This window comes from Epinephelus lanceolatus, chromosome 11, assembly GCF_041903045.1.
Source record: "Epinephelus lanceolatus isolate andai-2023 chromosome 11, ASM4190304v1, whole genome shotgun sequence".
Lineage (NCBI taxonomy): Eukaryota > Metazoa > Chordata > Actinopteri > Perciformes > Serranidae > Epinephelus > Epinephelus lanceolatus.
In genome coordinates this window covers 12,006,781-12,029,129 of record NC_135744.1, presented here as the reverse complement: position 1 = coordinate 12,029,129, position 22,349 = coordinate 12,006,781, and the positions used below count along the sequence as shown (strand labels likewise).

Sequence of the window (22,349 nt, the reverse complement as noted above, 5' to 3'; positions counted from 1 at the left end):
GTGAAATTTTAGTTTTCAGATAGTTTTTGTGTGTAAAATGGCTGCAGGGAACATGAGTGTGTTGTCAGGTGCACAGAGCAACCTGGAGACACTGCGGCACATCTTCACCACCTGCACATATGGATCGTGTAAATTAGCAAAGACTAAAGATGCAATTTTTTTTGGCATCTACCTTTAGTTCTGAACTTTAAGAAAACATTTAGGTAGTGTCCTGTTTGATAAACTTGCTGCATTAAAAGCAGCAACATGTTTCCACTCATTTCTGACCCGACTGCACACTGAACAACAGACTCTGCTTTCTAACTTCCTGCTCACCCAAAAGCATTTTCTCCATTTCTGTGTCAGGAATATTCGTTTTCTTGGTTTTCCTCTCAGCCATTGCAGTGATTCACCATAAAGAACCACTGATCAGCCAGCTCATGTCTATGCATCCATATTAACCCTTTAAAACCTGAGCACTTGGTTTTAGAAATCTGAATATTTTTTGGTGTTTGTATGTGCGCAAATATTTAGTGTGAATTCTCTAAATGAGGCAAGGAACAATATTTCTTTATGGAGCGGAGGCAGTGTCATCTTGACACAAGGGGGAGGAGCTTGTCCACAAATGTTGATCAGTCAGTCAGGGTGCGACACAAAAACAAACATTTCTTTACTTTTTGCACATCTTTGCGGCATTTATTTTCCCTCAGTTATACACAACTTATATTCAAAGTAAATCTTAAATCACAAAACACCTAACACACAAACGATGAGGGTGAAAACAAATAAAAAAAGCCATTTGTCTTTTACACACCGTGAACTCTACATACAGCGTGTACAAGCCCTCTTTGTAGAAATTACATCCAAAAAAAAATCTTTTTTTGTCTTTAGCCAGAAGGTTGAACATTTAATCCTAAAATACTCAACCTGTCATCTTGAATGAGGACAAATGGACGAAAAGAAAGTTATTCTAACATTGACATCACTTTCTAATATTGACATCATACTTGAAAATCGATGCAGTAAATATTGTCATCTCTGCTATTGACAGTAATTACAGAGCTCAGAAAGCATCTATCGGTCTCTTCTAGAGTTTATAAAGCCCCGACACAGAAGCAAAGGATTTAAAAATCTTTTCGCCCTTCAGTAAAATAAAACTCAACGGTACAAAAAAGCTTTAACACACTTGAACTCACAGCTGTTAGAGATTTGAAATGAGAGGACAGAATTCATGTTTTTCCATCATCATCCTTTCCTTCTCTCCGTTTTCTTATTAACTGTTCAAACTTTATAAAATGACATCAACCTCTACAAAATGCTCACTGGTGACACACTCAGGTTCTTTGTGAAGCAGTAGAGGATCTAATTTCGGCTCTCTGAGATCACAGGATCCTTTTTTAGCATTAAAGATGAGCCTCAGACAAAGATTTACATTCTTGCAGTATCATTTCTAGTCTCCTGCAGGAAAACTATTCACTCCTGTTTGTTCTGCAACCTACAGACAGAAAGAAAAACAGGAACATGTGACTGGGCCATTAAAATAATCATTTTTGAGTTTACAGTAAAAACTGGAGAGTACAACATAAACGCAGAATCTGAACAGAAACATCAGCTTTGTCACATTAAAAAGAAATTCGAGTGAATCACAATCTGCTGCTCGATGTTTAACACCAAACAACCAACAATGAAAAACAACAACAAAAAAGCAACTTCTGGAGATATTTTGGCTTTAAATAAAAAAGTTAAACAGTAAAACCAAGTCAGATTCAGCTAATGATTCATATAATGAGATCAGGTTTTACAAACTCAATCCAGAATGGAGACAAAGTTTTTCTTCACCTGCCTGGACAGTGGCGGCGGCATCAGGTGTGGCTACAGTGACTCATCAGGCTGTGATTTCACTTCCTTTCCAAAGTCTTCAACACCGGCTGGAGAGATGATCAAACTCACAGAGAAGTACGGACTGGCATTAACTCAATGTTACATAAATACATACATGAATGTAATATAAAATAAATCCTGAAATAAATAAATGAGGCAATAAATAAATATTAAAAGAGTCAATGTTCCAGTCGTTTAATAAATAAACAGGTTTTTATATTGGAGGGGAAAAAGACATTTTTCAGAAGACTCCTTTTATTTATTTCAGATGACTTTTCTTTCCGAATTTATTTCCATCTGTTATATGCAAGTGAATTTGACTCAGACTTAGCAAGCTAACGCATCCCGCCGTCCCTCCGACTCACCCCCCGCTGCTAGAAGACTACTTTGCTGCGAGGGGACCTTTGTACACAGAGATGGCACCGTAGAGCGGCTGTGAAGTCTCTTCTTCCTGCTGTCTTTGCATTTTTACACAAAACCACACAACAGCAGTATCACGTCACCCCAGTATGTGATTTTAGACAGCATGCCGGCATAACGGAATCAAAAGAGGTGTCATTTAACACAACATTGGCCTCTAATGTGACATATAACACCTGCATCAACAATCATTTAGCATCCCTGTTATGTGGCGGCTGATCTCGTCCTCTGCTCACAGGGTAAGGAGCTCCTGGACCTCAATGTTTTCCCAATTGTGTGGACATTTTCAGCTGCTGTTCTTCTTTGAGTTAGCTGCTAACTGCTAACGGCTACTTTTTAAATCTGAGGTGGGTCACACTCATAATACGTCGTCAAACGCCCATCCCTTTTATAGACATAGTTTCAGCGCTGCTACGACCTCTGACGCCGCTTTAAAGGTGAGACAACACTGAGTCGGTGAGATAACCACGCCCTGTTCATCTGACGATACGGATGAAAAAAGACAAGCTGGCAAATAAATTCTGAAATAAAAGTTGCCATGAATAAATCTTCTTCGTCTTTTGAAAAATATCCTTTTCTAAAATAAAAATCTATTTATTTATTGACTCATTTATGTTTATATTTACATGAATGTACTGCCTCATAAATGCATTTTATGATTTACTTCACAGACATATTTATGTATTTATTTTTTATTTAATATTGATTTAAATGCCATCCCATAGAGAAGAAGGTGTTTCAATAAGTACATTAACTGGAGATGCAAACCAACTGATTCAGGTGCAGAGAGGAGTCACAGATGTGACGGGGGAAGCAGCTTTTTCACTGGTTACATGAAGCTCTGGTACTAAATGTTAGTATTAGTGAGGTGTTAGTGCGGCCAGAGGTGATGTTATGCTAGCTTTTGTCCCGTATCACGTTGTTGTCCGCCAGATGGAAATGTAAACAGCCAAAATGTCCATGGGAAATTTGCCAAATAACAAAATAATATCATTAATAACATTAAATTGCCTGATATTGTGTGACCTATAAGATAATATATACTATTAGTTTATTTTAATATTCAATTTAAACTTATAATAACCAGATTTTAGGATCTTTAGTGTGGACTGATGTGTTTATCCTCTGGCGCTGTACAGAGTTCATCCCACAGAGTGACGCACTGTCTCGTTCTGCGATCCAGCTGATCACGTCACATCAGGAATCACATTCTTCAGTTTAACTTTGATCCAAATATTCTCAGTAACTTAAAAGTGCAGTGTGTAATTCTGGAGAGAGATAGATGATGTCTCATTCCCAGAAATACCGACGACTGCCAACCCAAAGCTTCAGAATTTGACGACCTGAGAATGAGACTCAACAATCAGCTCCCCTTCTCCGGAGTTGCAAACTGAACCTTAACTTTATAAAAATAAATGTTTTAAACCAGGACCTTTGGTGTTTGGATCAAGTAGGTTGTGAGAAAATACAATGTCAGCTTATGTTTATATAATCTAATCAACAGAAACACTCTATCAGACTTAGCAGATATTGAATATTAGAGGAGTCAAAAACCTGACTGGGGCATCTGTATGTGTGCACTACAGCTGGGTTTCACATGTCAATACTTAGTTTGATCCTCTGTGTCCGTAGCACAAAGCATCGAAAGCTGGCATAGTTTTATAGTTTTATTTTCTTTCAGTATTCTTATGGTACCTCTGATATGGACAACTTTGGAAAAAGTCAGGTCTGTTGTTACACAAATGAAGAGTTGTGTAGAAAAGAAAAGGTTGATACACAGCCCTCGTGTACACTGATGGTTTCCGGTCAGTACATGTTTGTAACAGAAGAAGACACTCATTATAACGACTGTGGGTACTGACAGCTGCTGAGCCATGACCACATGTTGAAGAATCGAACCGAACCTTTCACTTATTCACAAGCTTGAGTCATTAGAGGAGAAAACGTATTTCGGTTGGGAAGCCAAAGTAATAAAACACCACATCAGGGTATTCCAGGGTCCAGATGGCTCTGTTCGAGGATGAAAACCTACTGAGAAGAGACTCTGAAGGTCTATGGAGGTCGATGTTAACGTGTCAAGGGGGCTGGTTGTTGTGTGTCATTACAAGTTCTGACTGAAAGCTCTGCAGTCCCTCCCAGCCCAGCCTCAAGTAAAGTGGTACTGCTCTGAGTACTCTGTGTCCTTGGGAGTGTACTGGTTGTCTCCCGCTACCTACTGTGTGTCATCTCCAGGGGCGTACTGGTCGTCCCCGGGGGCGAACTGGTCGTCCCCAGGGGCATACTGGTCGTCTCCGGGGGCGTACTGGTCATCCCCAGGGGTGTACTGGTCATCCCCGGGGGTGTACTGGTCGTTCTCGGGGGTGTACTGGTCATCTGCTGCAGTGAACTGGTTGTCTCCGCCGGTGTACTGGCTGTCGCCCTCGTAGTTCTGTTCTGCTGCGTCTTGGTTCTCTGCGGTGTTCAGGCCTGATTTCTTCACTCTGTCAAAAGACACATTAAGACTGTGACATGTCTGTTTTTCTAAGGACAGTCTGATCACCTACAACACATCTATACGCAGGGCGTGCTGGCTGTCAGTGTCAGGATGAGTAATGAAACAAACTGGAGATGAAATGTGACTGTCGGGCTAAAAAGTGTGTGTACTTACTGGTTCTTGTGTTTGGCACCACTGATGTGAGACTGGTACTGCTCCACAGAGTTTAGCTCGATGTTGCAGACGGTGCAGGGGTAGCCCTTTAGTGTGGATGCTGCCAACACGCAGAAAAGGAGAAACGTTTTGGGGGTTTTTTTAGGTCTGTAAGATTGAAACTGTCCACGAACACATGACTAATTATTTAGTAGTGCCATTCTGCAAACACAACACGACCTCCTGGTTCTGTGCTCTGACCTGGTGCAGTGGAGGGGCCGTACGTCTCCATCAGCTTCAGCTTGGTCATCTGTTTTCTATGCTTCTTGCCCACATAGTGCTGCTGGGCCATGAGCGGGTTGTTGAAGGAGGCCTGGCAGATGGAGCAGAAACGGTCTGGGTTGTTGTTGTTGCCACCCGTCACCGACATACCGCTAGAATCATCTGCAGGTTTCTTCTTCGGCTGCACTGTTGGTGGTGTTTGGGAGGCTACTGCCAAACAGGAAACACAATAAAAAAAAATGAGCACCTTTAGAAACAAAAGTAAAATACATGTAAATAAATAAGGACTGGGTGTCGGTACTTGTCACTTTGAAGGTATCGACCAAATCAACCCAGTATCAAGTAGTATTGAGACTTTGTCAGTTGATTGATACCAGTATTTTTTGTACCCACATCTTGGAAAAAATGAGTTTGTATGGTTTAACTTGCAGCCAATCACCACAAGCGTTCCTCGATTTAATGCAACGTGTGATTGGCCCACTACCGCAGCAGCTACAACATACAGTCTGTCAAAGCCACAAAGTCCCTTCTATATGCCGCCTTTGCATCATTCTGCTCCAGTGCGTTATTATAGACAGCATGCAGACATCTTGGAATTGAGAGACGTAACAGGTGTGACATGAACACAACAGCATCAGCCTCAACTGTGACACATAAGATGCACATTAGCAGCACTTTATAAACAATAACAATGGAATTAACATGGTTACAAGAATCCTTTACCATCTCTGTTATATGGCGGCTGATCTCGTCCTCTGCTCGGAGGGTAAGACAAACATTTTCTGCCCCTGTTCTTCTTCTTTGAGCTAACTAGCTAACTGCTAAATGCTGCTTTTTAAATCTCCTGGAGTAGGTCGCACGCATAATCGTAAAAACATGACACCCGTGCTGCCCATGATTCCGTCCTGTTTGTGCAGACATCATTTAAACACTGTTACAACCTCCAACGCTTTAAGGTGAGATAGCTCTGTTCCCCTATTCTGCAATTCTACCTTTAAAGTCCAGTTCAGACCAAAGGTTGGCGACGAGACAAAACTGTTTTCGAACGTTGCCGAGAAAAGTGTCAGCAGTGTGAACTGGCCGGCCTTAGCTCGACTCAAGCCGGCTGAAGGTGTCACCTGATACCTGTGAAATGGCCGGTGGCTGGTTATAAAGCATGTCACCTGTTTCAACAGCCAATCACCTATCGTAAAGTCCGCCGGTCAAGTCAAAATGACCGCAGACGGCGTGTTGGCTTGCTGCAGCAGGTGCTCCGTCCCCACCGTGCCCTCTGTTTCCGTCCTCACGCTGTGCCAGTGTCAGATGGTGGGTCGCTGCTGCTGTAGTCTGAGTGGGCGGAAGTTCGCTGCATAGATCAGCCTCTCATTGGGCGGAACGAGCCACCCGCTGAAGTCCCGCCCAACCACCTCCAGTTGTGTAGCAGTTTTCAACTGTTTTCAACACGTCCTTTACTAACTTTTGCGGTGTTTGATCTTGCGGGGATGTAGCCATTTTTCTGCCATGGTTCGCGTCCTGTAGGCGATATTTTTTTTGGGCGTGTTACACCAAAACCTGTTTCCCGCCGGCAATATTTTTGCAAGCGCACCGTTGCTGTGGCACCGCCCAGAACGAGTGTGACTGGTTGAAAGAAATACAAGCAGCCGGGGCATTTTTTTCTCCAATCTTAAAGTGAGAGTCGGCCCAGCCAGACCTTTCTTGTCTTGAGAAAGGTCTGGTGAGCGAGACTACTACTGCTGCTGCTGCTGGCTGTATGTGTTTGTCTCATCACACAGCTTTGATCTGAAGTGGGCTTTATAGACGACGAGGCACCCTAACAGTGTGAAATTCTGAAAGGCTATCAAATGAAGTTCTCTACTGGCATCAGTGTCACTTCAAGAGTGCTGCTATAGTCATTTTTAAATGTTATCTATCCTCATACAGGAAATAAGATAAAAAAGTAAAGAGAATTAGAAGAAGAAAATGGAAGGCACAGAGCTGGAGGTGAGGAATAAAACTGTACACAATAAGAGGCACATACCTGGGGCCTGGGGCCCGAAGGTTTTCAACCTCAAGTTCTTGGCGTGAACTTTGCCCTGGTAGTGAGACTCGGCCATCACAGGAGAGGAGAAGGTCATGTTACATACATGACACTCCTTCATCCGGTCGCTGTCTCCATTGTTACAGTCCTGCTGACAAAGACACAGCAGCATTAATCATTTATGGCGACAGAGGGCCTCGTTTGTCTTTTTAAACAAAGGGTGAACTTTGTGTACTCACACTGTCAGATGATGTCTTGAACTTCTTGACCGTTGGCTCCTTCTCATTTTGGAGGGAAAAATAACGGCGCACTTTATTGGCATGTTTCTTGCTCTGAAGAGACACAAGCAGAATTGTTTTATCACAAAAGTGACAACAAACGCTGTGTCAAACTTATTTTCAGAAGTAAGAATAAGGAAGTGATAGGAACTGTTGAAAGAGTTGAGAGGGGTCTGATTAGTGAGAACTTGAGTGATACTGTTAAGATGGAATATTTTAAGGGCTGCTGAAAAGCTGAGGCGACTCTGCAATGTTAACTTTAATGTGTAAGAACACAAAACTACACACAGGTGAGCAGCAGAGAGAGCAAATATTCTTTATTTTTCAGAATAAAACAAAGTAAAAAGCTATACAGTATATGTGTAATACTTTAACATCTAAATAACTATTATGAAGCCACAGTTCCTTTTATTTTTAAAAAGTCAGTGACACAAGTGTAACCTTTGACCCCGTGCTCACACTGGTCACCGACGTGGAGGACTCCAGCCATGAAACTTTGCAGCCCGAGGATGAGGTGGCAGCCTACATGGAGTTCAAGACACCCAAGGAGGATCCTTTGGAGGTTTGATGGTGGTGGAAGGAGCATGCTAAAATGTTTCCTAACCTGGCAGTGATTGAATGTTTTCACCATCCAGTCAAAGACACGTCCAATTCAAGAAGGGGAGAACCAGCCTAATCTGAGGGACTGGAGCCTGGGGGGGTTTAATCACGGGACTTTTATTAATGGGTGCAGCTTTGACTTAAGCCCTATTCGGACGGGATTAGTTTTACATGGGCACATGGGGTAATGTCACTTTACCACAGGACGTCGGTAATATTAATGGCCAATTCACACGGGATAAGAAATATCAGTAAAACTATCACAAGTGGGAGGGGTAAATCAATTAACGCGCCGCCGTCCCCTCTCGTCGTCATGTGCATATGATGATGCTTCCTGTGCGTACCACACTCGAACACACTTCGTTCGTTCGTTCGTTCGTTCGTTCGTCGTAGGCCCACAGTACCTGAGGTTTCACACAGACTTGTCCGACTGTGAAGTGCAAAACTGAGTGCTTCTTCAAGAGCCTCCATGCTTGAAAATCCCTGAAAAACCACTTGTAAACAGGATATGACGAAATATCTACACACATATTTACTGCTGGTCTATTCACACGGGATTAGTATTACCTGAGGTAATTTTCCAGGACCTTTTACAGAAGGTAAAAGCCGCGGTAATCTTTACTGACATCGTGTGGTAATGATTACTGACATGGCACATTCGGACGGGACTAAAATTTCTGGTAATTATTACTTTACCCCACGTACCTATGTAAAACTAATCCCGTCCGAATAGGGCTTTAGACATAATGACGGGGAACAGGTCAGTTCTAGTACTGGCTTTTACGGGTATGGCCCCGTGCAGGACACAGCTGTAAAGTGCATTCAACAATCACTCCTCCGAGCTAATAATTACGCAGCATTCACTGAGCATAGTAGTAAAAAATAAAGTCTCCTGACATTGAAACAGCAGCAGCAGCAGACTGTGGGCTCACTGACCTGATAATGAGTCAACTTCTGAGACTCAGAAATGAGGACAGCACTGCAGACTTTACACTGGGAGTCAGAAAACAGGTCACCGTGCTCCTTTATCATCTTATTTACTGCAGGGGGGAAGAGAGAGACACAAGATTTCAAATCAGGTCACATCTTTTGGGAAAATGTATTTTTAACGCAACATAAAAAATAATCTGTGGCAAAAGTTCAAACAACAAACGATCATGATTGTAAGCTCAGCAGTGTCCACACTGATATCCTCTGTGTTAGATATATTTAAACAAGCACCTTGTAAAGAGCTTTCTGTCTCATACTAACTCAGCCTCTGAGATGCTCCCTTGAATACGTGTTAACAATACATGCAAGTATGCGGGGCAGCAAATCTGTAAACACCAGACACACGTTTTGGGCCCGACTGTGAGTTTGACTCAAACAATCTGGAAAATGTATTTAAGTCGCTGCGTCAACAAAAACAACTGGTGATATATTAGACAGATGTGATTAAGCCAAGTATTAAACCAGGGGATTAAATCTGGTTGGATGTGACATCGTAGGAGTGTTTTCACATCACCGTGTCTTTTTCTTCGTCAGTTTGGATGAGCACAATTTAATTTAAACCTGACATTCAGAATGGACCTGTGACCCTCCAGTTGAGAACCACCGTCCTAAGTCATGGTTTCAAGATCACACTGTTGGAGCAGTGCAGCACGAATTTGAAAGTAATAAATCTTAAAGCCAAGATCATACAGTAAATTTCTTTGCATTCATTTGACTGCCAGCCAAGACAGTCTGGTAAGAGTTGTTTTACCTTCCGACTTCAGAACTGTTTCAAAATGTAACATAATGAAATTTTAAACCGACATGTTAAATAACATTTGATCGAGACTGACTACTGAAATTCTGCGATTAATTGCGATTAAAAAGTGAATCCCATGATACTTCCTGTTCTTACAGTTTCTGACTGTGATAAAGGTGTAATTATGTTGATTGTAAAAGAAAACATGACTTTAAAACCCACATTTACTTTAAAAAATCAGCAGCAAAATGAATAATCTCAGGACTCCCTTGCAAAAGAGATTCTGAATCTCAATGGGACTATTTCCTGGTAAAATAAAGGTTAAAAAAAATAAAAATAAAATATTAGGGATGCACAATGATATCAGCTCATTGTTGGTATCGGCCGATATCAGCTTTAAAATGAAATATCAGAATCCACCAACATGCTTTTTTCTTATTTTGCACAATGAATGAATGAATATTACAAACAGGGAAAAGTACTTTCCCCACAAATACAACATGCTAATGTTTATAGCACAATCCTATGGCATTTTACATTGTATAAATTAGCCTCTGCTCATATGAAGCCAGGATAAATCTCACACACGACTAAAAATGCTATTTTTGTGGAGGCTTTATTGTCTTAACAATTCATTGTTTATCTGTGAAATTAAAGTAAATCAAAGCTTTGTTTCCACTGAGGGAAATGGTTTCAGCTTATAGAAACAGACAGGAGGTCTGTGTCACCTCGACATGTAGTTACATTTCTGGGGAGGTGCACGTCAGGCTACGGCGTAGGGTACAGCATCGTTTCAACGCTTAAGTATAAATCCTGCATAGAGTATAAATGCCCAGTATAATGTTAATTCCACTACAGAGAAGACTTGATGATCACTAAAATGAGGTGGGGAAAAATATACAGATATTCAGTCATATAAAAGTTGTGTGTCCCTCCTCTGAGCCTAAATAAAACCATAAGACCCTCCCAGTGCTGAACAAAGTCTCTGACATGGTTCCCCCTCTTTCACCCCCTCCCCGTTAATAAATACAGAACAGTCCCTAATATGAGCTGAAGTAAACACACAGAGAATATGACTTATATATGATCCAGTCACACATACATAAAGCCATCAGACACAGTTGCTTTTTAATATCTAGATTGAGGCACTTCACATGTAACGTAGCCCCCATGCTGCTCAACAGTCACATGTGCCTTCTGTTACTAACGCAAAGTAACGTTACACACGCAGGACAGGGATTAACGTTACACCGTTAGCTACCGACGGCCTCACCACATGCCCGCCTGCTGCCCCACATCCACACCTGCCTCTGTCACCTCATCCTCCACCAGCCCGCAGACACATCAACTGATGCACGATCACTGTGAGGCACCATCGGATGCAGACATGCTCTCATCGACCTTGGAGCTGGAGCGGCTACAGCTAGCTTAGCATAAACCTGCTCCGCTCCGCTCAGCCTGCAGTGCCGGCTAACGTTAGCTTGCAGGAAACTAACGGCAACAGTAGCAGCTCGAGCCCGTTTCACCGCGACTGTGACTGAGCGCGATGACGCAGCTTTTGTTTAATATAAACGTATAAATGCTGAATAAACAGGTCATACCCTCCGCCGGCCCCGAAGGTAGGTAAGGAAAATCCTCCGTTTGCATCGCGACGGCCATAGTTTCTGCTTAGAGCCAGCGGCGTCCTAATGCGCATGCGTCAGATGGCGGCAGAGAGGATAAAAATACAGAGCTCTCACTCCGCGGGTGTTTTCATGTACCAGGACAAATCACAGCGTTCCCACGGTCCTGGAAAACCTGGGAAAGTCATAGAATTTCACAGTCTCATTTTCCAGGCCTGGAATTAGTCTAAAATCATTGGAAGTTTTGGGAAAGTCACGGAATTTTGTTGTTTGTACTAGAATTGTTACAATAGTCTTTCAGGGTTAGCCTTTCACATAATGTTGGGCCCTAGTGCATGCCATCATGCACGTATCGTCTCGTCACATGATCAGACATTGGATAACATCAACATATATATATTACCCGCTATGATGCTTGTATATCTGTATAAAATACCAAAGAAAATAATGAATTAAGAAATAAAAATTTTAATTTAACAAATCTAAATGGTGATTTATAGTTTATTGGTTGCAATCACTCATAAGGGCCTATCCTCCACATTGTTGCACTTTCTCTGTGCAAGCAAGCTTAAATTATGTTTAAAGAGTTTGAATCTGACACATTTACAGGGCAAGAGGGACAACAAAATTTGTTCATTTGTTCATGAGTTTGTCCTGCAGGTCTTTGTAGTCCAGTCAAACTGTGGTTTGACCTCTGGAAAACTGCAACAGCAAGGGACTGTTCGTTACTTATAAGGGGGGAGGGGTGGTACAAAAAGGGGGAGGCTTGTCAGAGGGAGTTTTTTTTTAAAGTTTGGCTTAGGGGAGGGGCATACAAATTCAAATGGTTGTGTTTTGTATTCATTTTACTGCCAGTTTTAAAGAAAACAGGAGATTGGAGGGCATGGTTTTTTAAATGCCATGATAAAACCATATATCACAGCCAGAAACTGTAAAAACAGAAATTATCATTGACTTTTCATATTTCCAACGGTCCCTCAACACATCATGTGCAAGGAAGGCTTCCCTCAGAAAAACAAACAAACAAAACAGAACCAAACCTGACCCTAAAATAGTGATATTTAATCAAAATCACATGTCTCATTTAAATTGTGGCCAAAAATAATCCGTTTGCATGACAAGAGTGAAAAACTGAGACTTCTTTCAACTTCAGGATTTTATTTTCAGCTTTTAATTTTCCAACATTAAAGGGTAAGTTTTAAAAATTGAAGCAGCACTCTCTTAGTTCTTTTATGTAGCTTACATTCAGGACCATATGTACAAAGGTGGAGAAGGTATTCAGACCTTTGAGTAAGAGTACTAATACCAGACTGTAAAAATACTACATTACATACCAGAATTACACCATTTATCACAGCCAGAAACTGTAAAAACAGAAATTATGGTTGGATTTTCAAATTTCCAACGGTCTTTGGACACATCATGTGCAATGAACCCTTCTATCAAAAAGGTAACATCCAAATCTGAGGTTAAAACAGTGACATTTCATCAAATCACTTTATGTCTGGTTTACAGTTTAGCCAAAAACATAAACCATTCACACTAACCAGGTGGCGACCTCTGAGGCCACGGTTACACATGGTCTGCAGTCGTGAGGTTGGACGTCCTCCCAGATTCAGGGAAATGACACTGGAGATGTCTCATGGAAGTGAGATGAACATTCAGTTCAGAAGGCAACAGCTCTGGTGGACATTCCTGCAGTCAGCATGCCAGAGGCACAATCCCTAAATACTTGAGACATCCTTGTCATTGTGTTGTGTGATGAAACTGAACATTTAGGCGTGTCCTTTACAGTGACCACAAGGCATGCCTGTGTAGCAGGTACAGATCGGTGCTCCAAATAACCCTTCCCTTTGATTCATCACAAAAAAATGGGTGTTGGGTGGAAGTACCCCAAATACAAGTGCATTAGAGTATCCTCTGAAAAACAGTTTTATTGACAAGATTGACCCCTGAATCTCAGGAAAAGGCACCAAATATGTTGACTAGGCGACATAGACCCTCTGTATTAACACCATCTTACCCAGACTGTAAAACATAACCTTGCTTTTGACCTTGCGAAAAGAATGATCCACTAAATCCATGAAGGTATACTTTTTAATTTATGATGCAGAGGAGACCAACAAAAACTATGAAACATGCTATTTCTCCTTGGTTGGGCCCTTTTTTTAGTTAGACTGACTGGACTATTGTTACAACAACACAATTTGGCCAAAAGTTTTTTTGCAAAGCACATCTGCCTTTTGTTTAGTTGTACTTGTTGCCCAGTTGCCACGTTTGCATGTTTGCAGTGGTGAATGAAGCACTCAGATCCTTAAAGGGATGGTTCAGATGGAGTGCTTATTCATAGACTGAAAACAACCAAACTAAGGGCGTTTTCAGACCTGAAAATCCGGACCAAGGTCCGGACCAAGGTTCTGTTTTTGTTACATGGTATACATTTGGTCCCTTTGTTTTGCATTGACATTGCAATTCTGTGAGTGGACTAAAGAACTTTACGTGACATAGTTACATTCATCTACGTGGGTTGTGTCACCTTATATTTGACATCAATTGGTTTATAAATGTGCGGGGGTCTGATGTCAGCGTGTTGTCAAGTAGGCGGGTAGAAATCCTCTCAATGTTTACGAACATTACCTCACGAAAATGGACGAACCGATTCTAATAATTGCCACGCTACTCATACTATTATGGCATTGCTATCAGCTGCAGCACCAATGTAGAGCACAATACTCGCGGCTCGTTCAAAAACGAAATATAAATCTACACCTTGTGCGAAGATGTCATCGTCACTGGCAGGAAAGGAGGAGGAGACAGTTAGCAATGTTAGCAATGCTGAGAGCCCTGCCAACTCGGGAGCGACAAGTGTCGAGGTGAGTGACCACAGATGGCTCATTTTTGATGGTGGACTTGACTTCTCTCCTGGCAGAAATGAACAACCGGCGCACCAGAATTTCCTGTCAATGGTCCGAAAGTCCATCCAAAACAATGCTTTAACACTAGTAAAGGACTGGACCATGGTTCCGTGTGGTCCGGACCGAGACCACCTCTTTTGGCCGGACCAAATTTCGGACGTTTGGTCCGGACCGTGGTCCGGGGGTAGTTTTCACACCTGCGGACCAAAAGTCCAAAAGTCCAGACCAAACGACCTAGGTGTGAAAAGGCCCTAAAGGTGAGATTCTCCGTCCAGTTGCATATTTTTCCCAATATCGTAGATAAGCAAATGTTCACAGTACGATAAACGTAACTGTCATATATATATATGTATATACCACTGCAACCCTAGTATGGGCAATTGATTAGCTCCCGCTACTGCTACAGCAAATCTTTTCTCAAGTTTAATGTTAGCTACCCCATGACCTGACCCCGACCCTTTCACTTTGACCTGACGTGATGACATCATATCAGATCAGAGCAATTAATTAAAATCTCTTCATATGCTGCTCAAAATGTAAAACATGTTCAGACAGCACATGAGTTATGGTAAAATAGCTATTTACAGACTGTGTTGTTCCATCGCTCGTCAACAGGGGGTGCTACAGCACCCTTAGCACCCACCTTCATTTGTAAACTATTAATAATAGGCATATATGGAGGAAGATATGATGAGAGCTCAGAGAAAATGATCATGTTAGTTGTTAAAGAGGCGACGCTGTAAATGAACATTTCTAAAGCTGTGGGTACAGACCTGTCCTTCTAATTTTGGCACAAACTGCCTCCCTTCTTTAACAACACTTGGTGACGTCATGGCTGCAGTACATGCTTCGACTGAAGAGCCAACACGCAACACAAAGCACGACTGGAGGCAAAGCCAGTCAAAGCGCTGGGTCTCTTGGCTCGGCTCCGAGATACAGAGCTGCTGCTGATTCTGCACTTTGAGACAACATACAGAAATTTCCAGAAGAGACACAGAGTCGTGACTGGACAGATACACAGGAACAATCTGAGGCCAACAGGCTGTCCACTTTGGATTTGGAGACGCAGCAGCTTTCCTGCCTTGTCTTGCAGAGACTACATGCACACTGCCTTCATTACACAGAGACAGATCAACAGACATGTCAGATGTTTCCCCCATAACATCCCAAACCCTTCAGATGACACCAAGAAGTGACACGTAGGCCTACTGCAAACGCCTTGTCTCTCTGCTGAGCCTCAAAGACCTCAGTGAGATCATTGAGCTGTTGGCAGATAGGATGGTGAAAGAAGAACAGACTGAGAGCAGAGTGTTCATAAGCCTCACAGCCTCTGGGAAGAAGCTGCACTTTGGTTCATGCTTTGAGGCTGCGCAGCCTTCTGCCTGAGGTGGGCCATCCTTAAGACGGTGGCTGTGTTGGTGGCTCACGTGACGTCATTGGAGATGTGCAGGCCCAGGTATTTGAAGGTGGACACCACCTCCACAGCTGTTTCTCTGATGAAGAGGAGAAGGGAGGGTGTGGCCTCTCCCCTTAAAGTCTACAACCATCTCCTTAGTATCAGTTTCACCTCCAGTCTGTGCTTAGACTCATTGTTGGAGATCAGTCCAGCCACAGTCGTGTCACCTGCAACGTTCACTATATGATTGCTGGCGTACCTCGCAGGGCAATCATATGTGAGGAGCGTGTACAGCAGGGGGCTCAAGACACATCCCTGTGGGGTGCCAGTGTTGAGTGTGATGGTGGAAGATGAGATGCCATGGATCTTACCAGACTGTGGCCTGTTTGTCAAGAAGTCGAGGACCCAGCTGCTGAGAGATGGTGTTCGTCCCAACAGCAGCAGTTTATTGACTTAAGTCTGTGGGATGATGGTGTTGAAAGCAGAACTATGACCGCTGATGATAAAACCTTTGAAAGACTATTTTAAGAGACCTGCATTGGCAGTTTGGTTCTGCAAAGGTTCTGCAGGCTGCAATGATGTCACATGATTCAGTTTTCAACAGCACAGTTGTTCCGGCCCTGAAACATCACCTGATGTCTCCTCCATCATGCCTCCAAAGAAGTGTGTTGAACCTCTAGCCTGCTGAAGAAGACGGATACATCCCATGAGTTCTGACCAAGATAAGGACACGATCACACCCATCAAAACTGTCAGCGCTGCACCTGAGAAGCAAAACACAGAGGCCCCTCATCCAAGTCCTGCAGAGCTCACTGAAGCCAGTCAGAGTTTCCAACCCCCACACCATATCCAAAATCAAGCCATGTCTCTCCCTCAAAGACCTGGACACAGTCACCCACACTCTCATCTCCTTCCGTTTAGAGTACTGTAACACTCTGTACACCTGTATTACTCAGTCCACCCTGTCCCGCCTCCAGCTGGTTCAGAACGCCACTGCCAGACTCCTCACAGGTACCCAGAGGAGAGACCACATCACATCTGTTTTAGCCTCTCTCCGCTGGCTGCCTGCGAAGTTCAGAACTTATTTGAAGCTTCTCCTGTTTAATAGTCTGGCCCCATCCTACATCGCAGACCTCCTAACCCTCTATTCTACGCCCAGGTCCCTCAGGTCAGCTGACCTGGGGCTCCTGGCCGTCCCACGCTCCAGACTCAAACTCAGGGGTGATCGTGCCTTTGCTGTGTCTGCCCCCAAACTGTGGAACTGCATCCCCCCCTCCACTGATTCGTTAAAATCCAGGCTCAACACTTACTGTAATTCATTAGCGTTTGAGTGGCTTTTTCTGACATGTGCCAGTGTGTGTCTCTGAATGTATGAGCTGTGTGCCTGACATATGACTTATGTTGCCTCTCGTGTTTTTAGCGTCTTATTCCTTTCGTACAGCACTTTGGTCAACATGAGGTTTTTTAAAATGTGCTTTATTAATACATTTTAGCTGAGTTTCCTCTGAACCAGTCAGAGTTGTTAAAGCATACTGCTGAAGAGGCACTGACATCACTGCTCAAGACAGATATGATCCTAAAGTATCTGACAAATAATCTACTGACAGAACAGACACTTTTCCCATTCTCGGAACCCATTGGCTGTATTCAGTGCCTGACTTCCGGCAGACGGCGATACAGCCTCTGGGGGCAGACCCCTTATTTTTTGGCATTCCGGTTTGATTTGGGCGGAGGAGGCGAATTTCCTATTCCGACTTCCGTTTATATATAAGTAAATATGCTGAACCATTGCGATGGATCCAGAGCTTGCAGTGACGCCAATTGTGTTCCGCCTTGTTAGTTCACCGCACGGACCATTTAACCAGGCAACAACTGCAGCTGGCTCAAACGTGATTGGTCAATATCATGCAGCCTACAAACAGCCTACAACCGGAAGCCAGGGCTCTTCCCCTCTTCTTCCGGAGACAAGATCTCCGGGGTTTGCCTACAGACTCTACATTCACTGAATCAGACTCTACATTCACTGAATGTGACGAGTCTCTCTGTTGAATCTGAGTCAGCCACTAGGTGGAGACAAATAGCCGTTAAGAACAAGAGCACAGTGTTCCATCAATGGGTTTGAGGGATACAAATCAGGGATGCATGATATTGAATTTTTTTTGGTGATATCAGATATGCCGATATATAACAACCCATTTGACTGATAACCGATATCGATATATCCCCTTTTATTGGCCTGTTCCCTCCTAATTTTAGTGATCATCAAGTCTCTTCTGTAGTGGAATTAACATATTATTCATGTATACTCTTATGGTGACGGCCCACCAGCAGATGGAGACATGAAATCTAATACTTTTCAGTGTCTGTAATATTCATTTATTGTGCAAAATAAGAAAAAACATGTTGGCCAATACCGCTGAGGTATCAATGTTATCGTACATCCCTAATACAAATAAATAATAGCAACTGCAATAAATGATACAAAAAAGTCCATAAAAACAAATAACGAGCAGCAATGTTAATCAAGAATTATAAACAATAAAACAATAAAAACAGTAAAATGTAGAGAATGAAAAAAAACATATGTCTGTCATAAGAAATGTCACTATTTAAATTACTTCATAAAAGTAATGTAACTTTTAACATTTGATTACTCTTTGATGACTTTCCTGACAAATGTTTTAAACTTGGCCACAAAGCCGACACATGTCCAGAGGTGGGTAAAAGAAGTGTTCGTGCACAGTGAAAACATGCAAAGCAACAGAATGAATATTATATTCTGTGTATAAGATTTTTACTAAAAAAGAATATTAGGATCTAACCTTTTTGTAATCACCAACATTTTGATTAGTAACTGTAATTAAATTACTTTTTTTCTCATTAAATGTAACAGACTACAATGATGTGATTTAATTGCATGAAACTCATTTCTCCCCAACACTTCCTATTCATGCTTCGTTATTATACTAAAGGTCACGTCAGGATATAATTATTTTATATGAACTGGACCTTTAAAATTGTAATCATCATTTCCTGTAGTGTAGTGGTTATCACGTCTGAGCTCTGTTTAGCCAGGTGTATTTCACCTGGCTAAACAGAGTTTAGTGGATGTCACTGAACGCATTGTTATATATAGTTTCCGTAGTGTATTTGGTGTATTTTTATTTTCTTTGCAGTAAACACATATTTTTCTGCACTTTACCTGCTGTGTATCTGTGTTCATTGGAATAAATGTGTGTGTGGCCTCACTTGAAAAATGGGTAATTATGTTCCAAATGCTTTTCAAAGTAGAACTTCAGACAGGAACAAGTTGTTGTTGATGGGGTGCAAGGTGCCGACGCCCGTACAAGTGTAATGCAAAATGTGTGAATAGTCAGAGAGCATATTCAAATTGGGACAATTGAGAAACTGATTTGCATTACACTTGTCCAGGTCTTGACATCTTGCACCCTATCAACAACTTATCACGTGATCAATTCAACCATTGTATGATCTGATTAGCCTCCATGTCCACATGTTGCTGTCTCACACCCTACCCCCATCATCAACTTGTCATGTGACCAGGCTACCCAAGGCTATGCAGGTTTTATACAGGCTGTTTGTAACTTTAAGAAAATCTAATTCTGTTGCTCTCACTCAGGTTAAATCAACAACACAACATTAGATTTCCTTGAGGATGTTTATTTGGTAAAAAGTAGTATGGAGTCAATTAAAAGTGATCAAGATCTAGATGTGCTCCTCCTGCCAAGGACCACTGCCAGCCGGTGACACAAAGTAGTCCCTCAGAATGTCCCTCTGCGTCTTGGCAGTCATTCTTCATGGTAATGTACAAAGCCGAGCATGTTTCCATGACGATAGCGGAGACTGTGCTGGTCCCAATCCTGTACTGGAGGCGGAGGGACTGGAACATTTGTCCTGGATCAAAAACAAATGGAAAGGACTATTGCTGCGTTCGTTTTGTACTCGGAGGTCGGAAGTTGGAAGTGGGAATGATGTCATCTCCGAGTTGACAACAGTTTGACGACAGTGGACAAGTCGGAAAAAAACATGGACGCCTGCAAGAAAGCCTTTGTTGCCCTTGCACTTTCGGAGTATAGACAGTTTCAAAACCATCATGGACTCCAACTGATGAAAGCCGCAGATATGACTGACCTAATGTAAAACAAATAAGATAAAATTGCTATAAACAGTACTTACCTATAGTGTTTACCCACTATGTATGTGACCGGCAGCCATCTTGAATTCGTAAATCGGGGTTGATGCAGTTGCTCCGAGTTTCCAAGTTGGAAATCCAATCTCAGGGTGCGTTCGAGTTTAAACTTCCGACTGGGAATTGGGAATTTCCGACCTTCGAGTACAAAGCGAACGCACCATAAGACCAACAGCCATTTTGAATTCGTAAGTCGGGGTTGATGCCGTTGCTCCGAGTTGGAAATCCGATCTCAGGGTACGTTCAAGTTTACCTGTGGACCAAGTTCCCCTTTCATGAAAAGTTATTCCCCGACAGAACATGACAAAAACCTCAACCCCAGCACTATTTCAGAAAGCAGGATTAATGAAAACTCTGAGTATGTTGAGTCTGAGATGAGGGAATCTCTGAGTTTTCCATTTCACACAGCCAATTCAGGAACTGCAGTTTCCTTTATAACATCAGAGTCACTGAACACATCAGAGAGACAACAGTTTGTCGGGCTGTAAGAAAAGTGACTCTGGCTCTGAAAAGACTTTTACCGCATGTTTTTGTGATTTTCCCTGGACATAAATCAGACCGGATCATAAAAGAGGAATTCCACAGAACTGCAGGTTTGTCAGTGTTATTAATAAATTAATCTACGTGGATACATGATGCAATTATTTATGAGTACGTTTAATATATTTAAGGATTCCCTGTGTGATTGGCTGCATTGATGGGACTCACATCCCCATCATTGTGTCATCTGAGAATAAAGGAGATGATGTGAATCATAAGTCAATTCACAGCATCAGTGTGCAGGTAAGACCAGGTGGAGTAGGTAATGTCTCTCTAAAGTTTCGCTTCATGATTAAAAAAACAAATGCATCTTCAGACTCAGGCTCCAGATACATTACACACGTACCTCCACCACTCATGATTACAGGACAGTTTGATGGCATCCTACTTGGAGACAGAGAGGACCCCTGCCAGCCCCCTGGGGGCTTCCCTGTGCTTCCCTCAGGCTGAACAGAGTTGATTGAGCTAATTCTGATCAGCTGTTCTGGAACTGAAAACTCATCAACTCAGAGGCCGTTTACACGTACACAGTGATTTTGATAAACGGAGACATCTTCATTCGTTTGTGCCCTTCGTTTACACGCAAACGGAGATTTCTCCTCTGAAAACGAGTCTTTCTAAAAACTCCGGCCAGAGTGGAGATTTTGGAAAACTCCGAAGATCTTTTTGAAAACGGAGATGGTGAAATGTCCGTTTATGAAAATAGCCGGCCACGTGTAAACGGCCTCTCAGGCTCAGTCAACTCAGAGGCCGTTTACACGTGGCCGGCTATTTTCATAAACGGACATTTCACCATCTCCGTTTTCAAAAAGATCTTCGTTTACACTTACCCGTGTATATATACACAAGAGCATGCCAAACCTGTAGGTGGCAGTGTAACGAGAAGCTCAAGCCTTCCATGTATCCATTGTCACCATAGCAACATAGGTCGCACTTTTGACACAGGCGCAAGTTCCGGCGCATACTGTGATGTCGGCTGCCTATAACTCAGTTTATCTCCGTTTATCTCAGTTTACATGCAAACACGCAACCGGAGTTTTCCAAAATCTCCACTCTGGCCGGAGTTTTTAGAAAGACTCGTTTTCAGAGGAGAAATCTCCGTTTGCGTGTAAACGAAGGGCACAAACGAAGGAAGATGTACGTGTAAACGGCCTCTCAAAGATCGGGATTAGGCTCAGAGTTTGTTGAGTCTGCTTTCTGAAATTGGGTCCTGGTCTCCAAATTCTCCAGATCCCAATCTGCTCCAGTGTCTATGAAACATGCAGGTACCCCATCTCACACCTGACAGGTCTCAAAGGATCCGCCTTCAATAGACACCACAGAACACCCCAGAGCTCAACGTTTAAGTACGAGATCATCCTAATTATCCAACTGCAGAGTGGCTTCTTTGTTGTAAACTAACATAGGCTAAACATATTATTGAATGTTCATTTAGACCTATTGAGAATGTATATATATATATATATATATATATATGGCTGTGTTGCTGTGATGATATGTATTGCAGTTATAAAGTAGCTGCTGGTCAACCACTGCTCTGATCAGCTGTTTTTGTTCTTATTCTGCTTCCTGTCTTTCTTGTTTTCCTTCGTTTGCTTTTCTTTATGTACTTATTCTCCTTCCTTCTTTCGAGTTTCTTCTGTTCATTCATGTTTACTTTACTCTTTTTCTGTCTTTCTTGCGTGCCGTATGTCTTGCGCATTCACTACAACCATATCTAGATTACATCCAGAGTTGAGAAAACTTGTGTTTCTCCCCGTCGGGGAATCGAACCCCGGTCTTCCGCGTGACAGGCGGAGATACTGTCCACTATACTAACGAGGAGTGGTATGAAGAGTTAAATGATATGGAAAG

The 22,349-nt window shown here is 42.5% G+C and overlaps 1 protein-coding gene, 1 long non-coding RNA gene and 1 other non-coding gene across 6 annotated transcripts; all 3 read right to left on the bottom strand.

Moving 5' to 3' along the window:
• Positions 1-644: 644 nt before the first annotated feature.
• On the bottom strand, positions 645-11,515 carry znf346 (zinc finger protein 346). 4 transcript variants are annotated; one of them, XM_033650169.2, is made up of 9 exons: positions 11,414-11,515; positions 9,020-9,123; positions 7,445-7,537; positions 7,206-7,356; positions 5,168-5,398; positions 4,928-5,027; positions 4,497-4,760; positions 1,823-1,924; positions 645-1,474 (listed from the first exon to the last, which is right to left on the bottom strand). In XM_033650169.2, the coding sequence occupies exons 1-8, from the start codon at positions 11,469-11,471 to the stop codon at positions 1,852-1,854; spliced, it is 1,074 nt and encodes a 357-aa protein (XP_033506060.2). In that variant the 5' UTR covers positions 11,472-11,515; the 3' UTR covers positions 645-1,474; positions 1,823-1,851. The 4 variants fall into 4 exon arrangements, with proteins under 4 accessions (XP_033506060.2, XP_033506052.2, XP_033506086.2 ...); XM_033650161.2 differs by having other exon boundaries at positions 645-1,924; XM_033650195.2 differs by having other exon boundaries at positions 645-1,924; positions 5,168-5,395.
• Positions 11,516-19,405: 7,890 nt separating this feature from the next.
• LOC117247162 (uncharacterized) lies at positions 19,406-20,956 on the bottom strand. Its single transcript, XR_004500801.2, has 3 exons — positions 20,842-20,956; positions 19,943-20,208; positions 19,406-19,660 (listed from the first exon to the last, which is right to left on the bottom strand). It is a non-coding gene; the product is annotated as an uncharacterized LOC117247162 (long non-coding RNA).
• Positions 20,957-22,247: 1,291 nt separating this feature from the next.
• trnad-guc (transfer RNA aspartic acid (anticodon GUC)) lies at positions 22,248-22,319 on the bottom strand. The gene has a single exon. It is a non-coding gene; the product is annotated as a tRNA-Asp (tRNA).
• Positions 22,320-22,349: the final 30 nt, after the last annotated feature.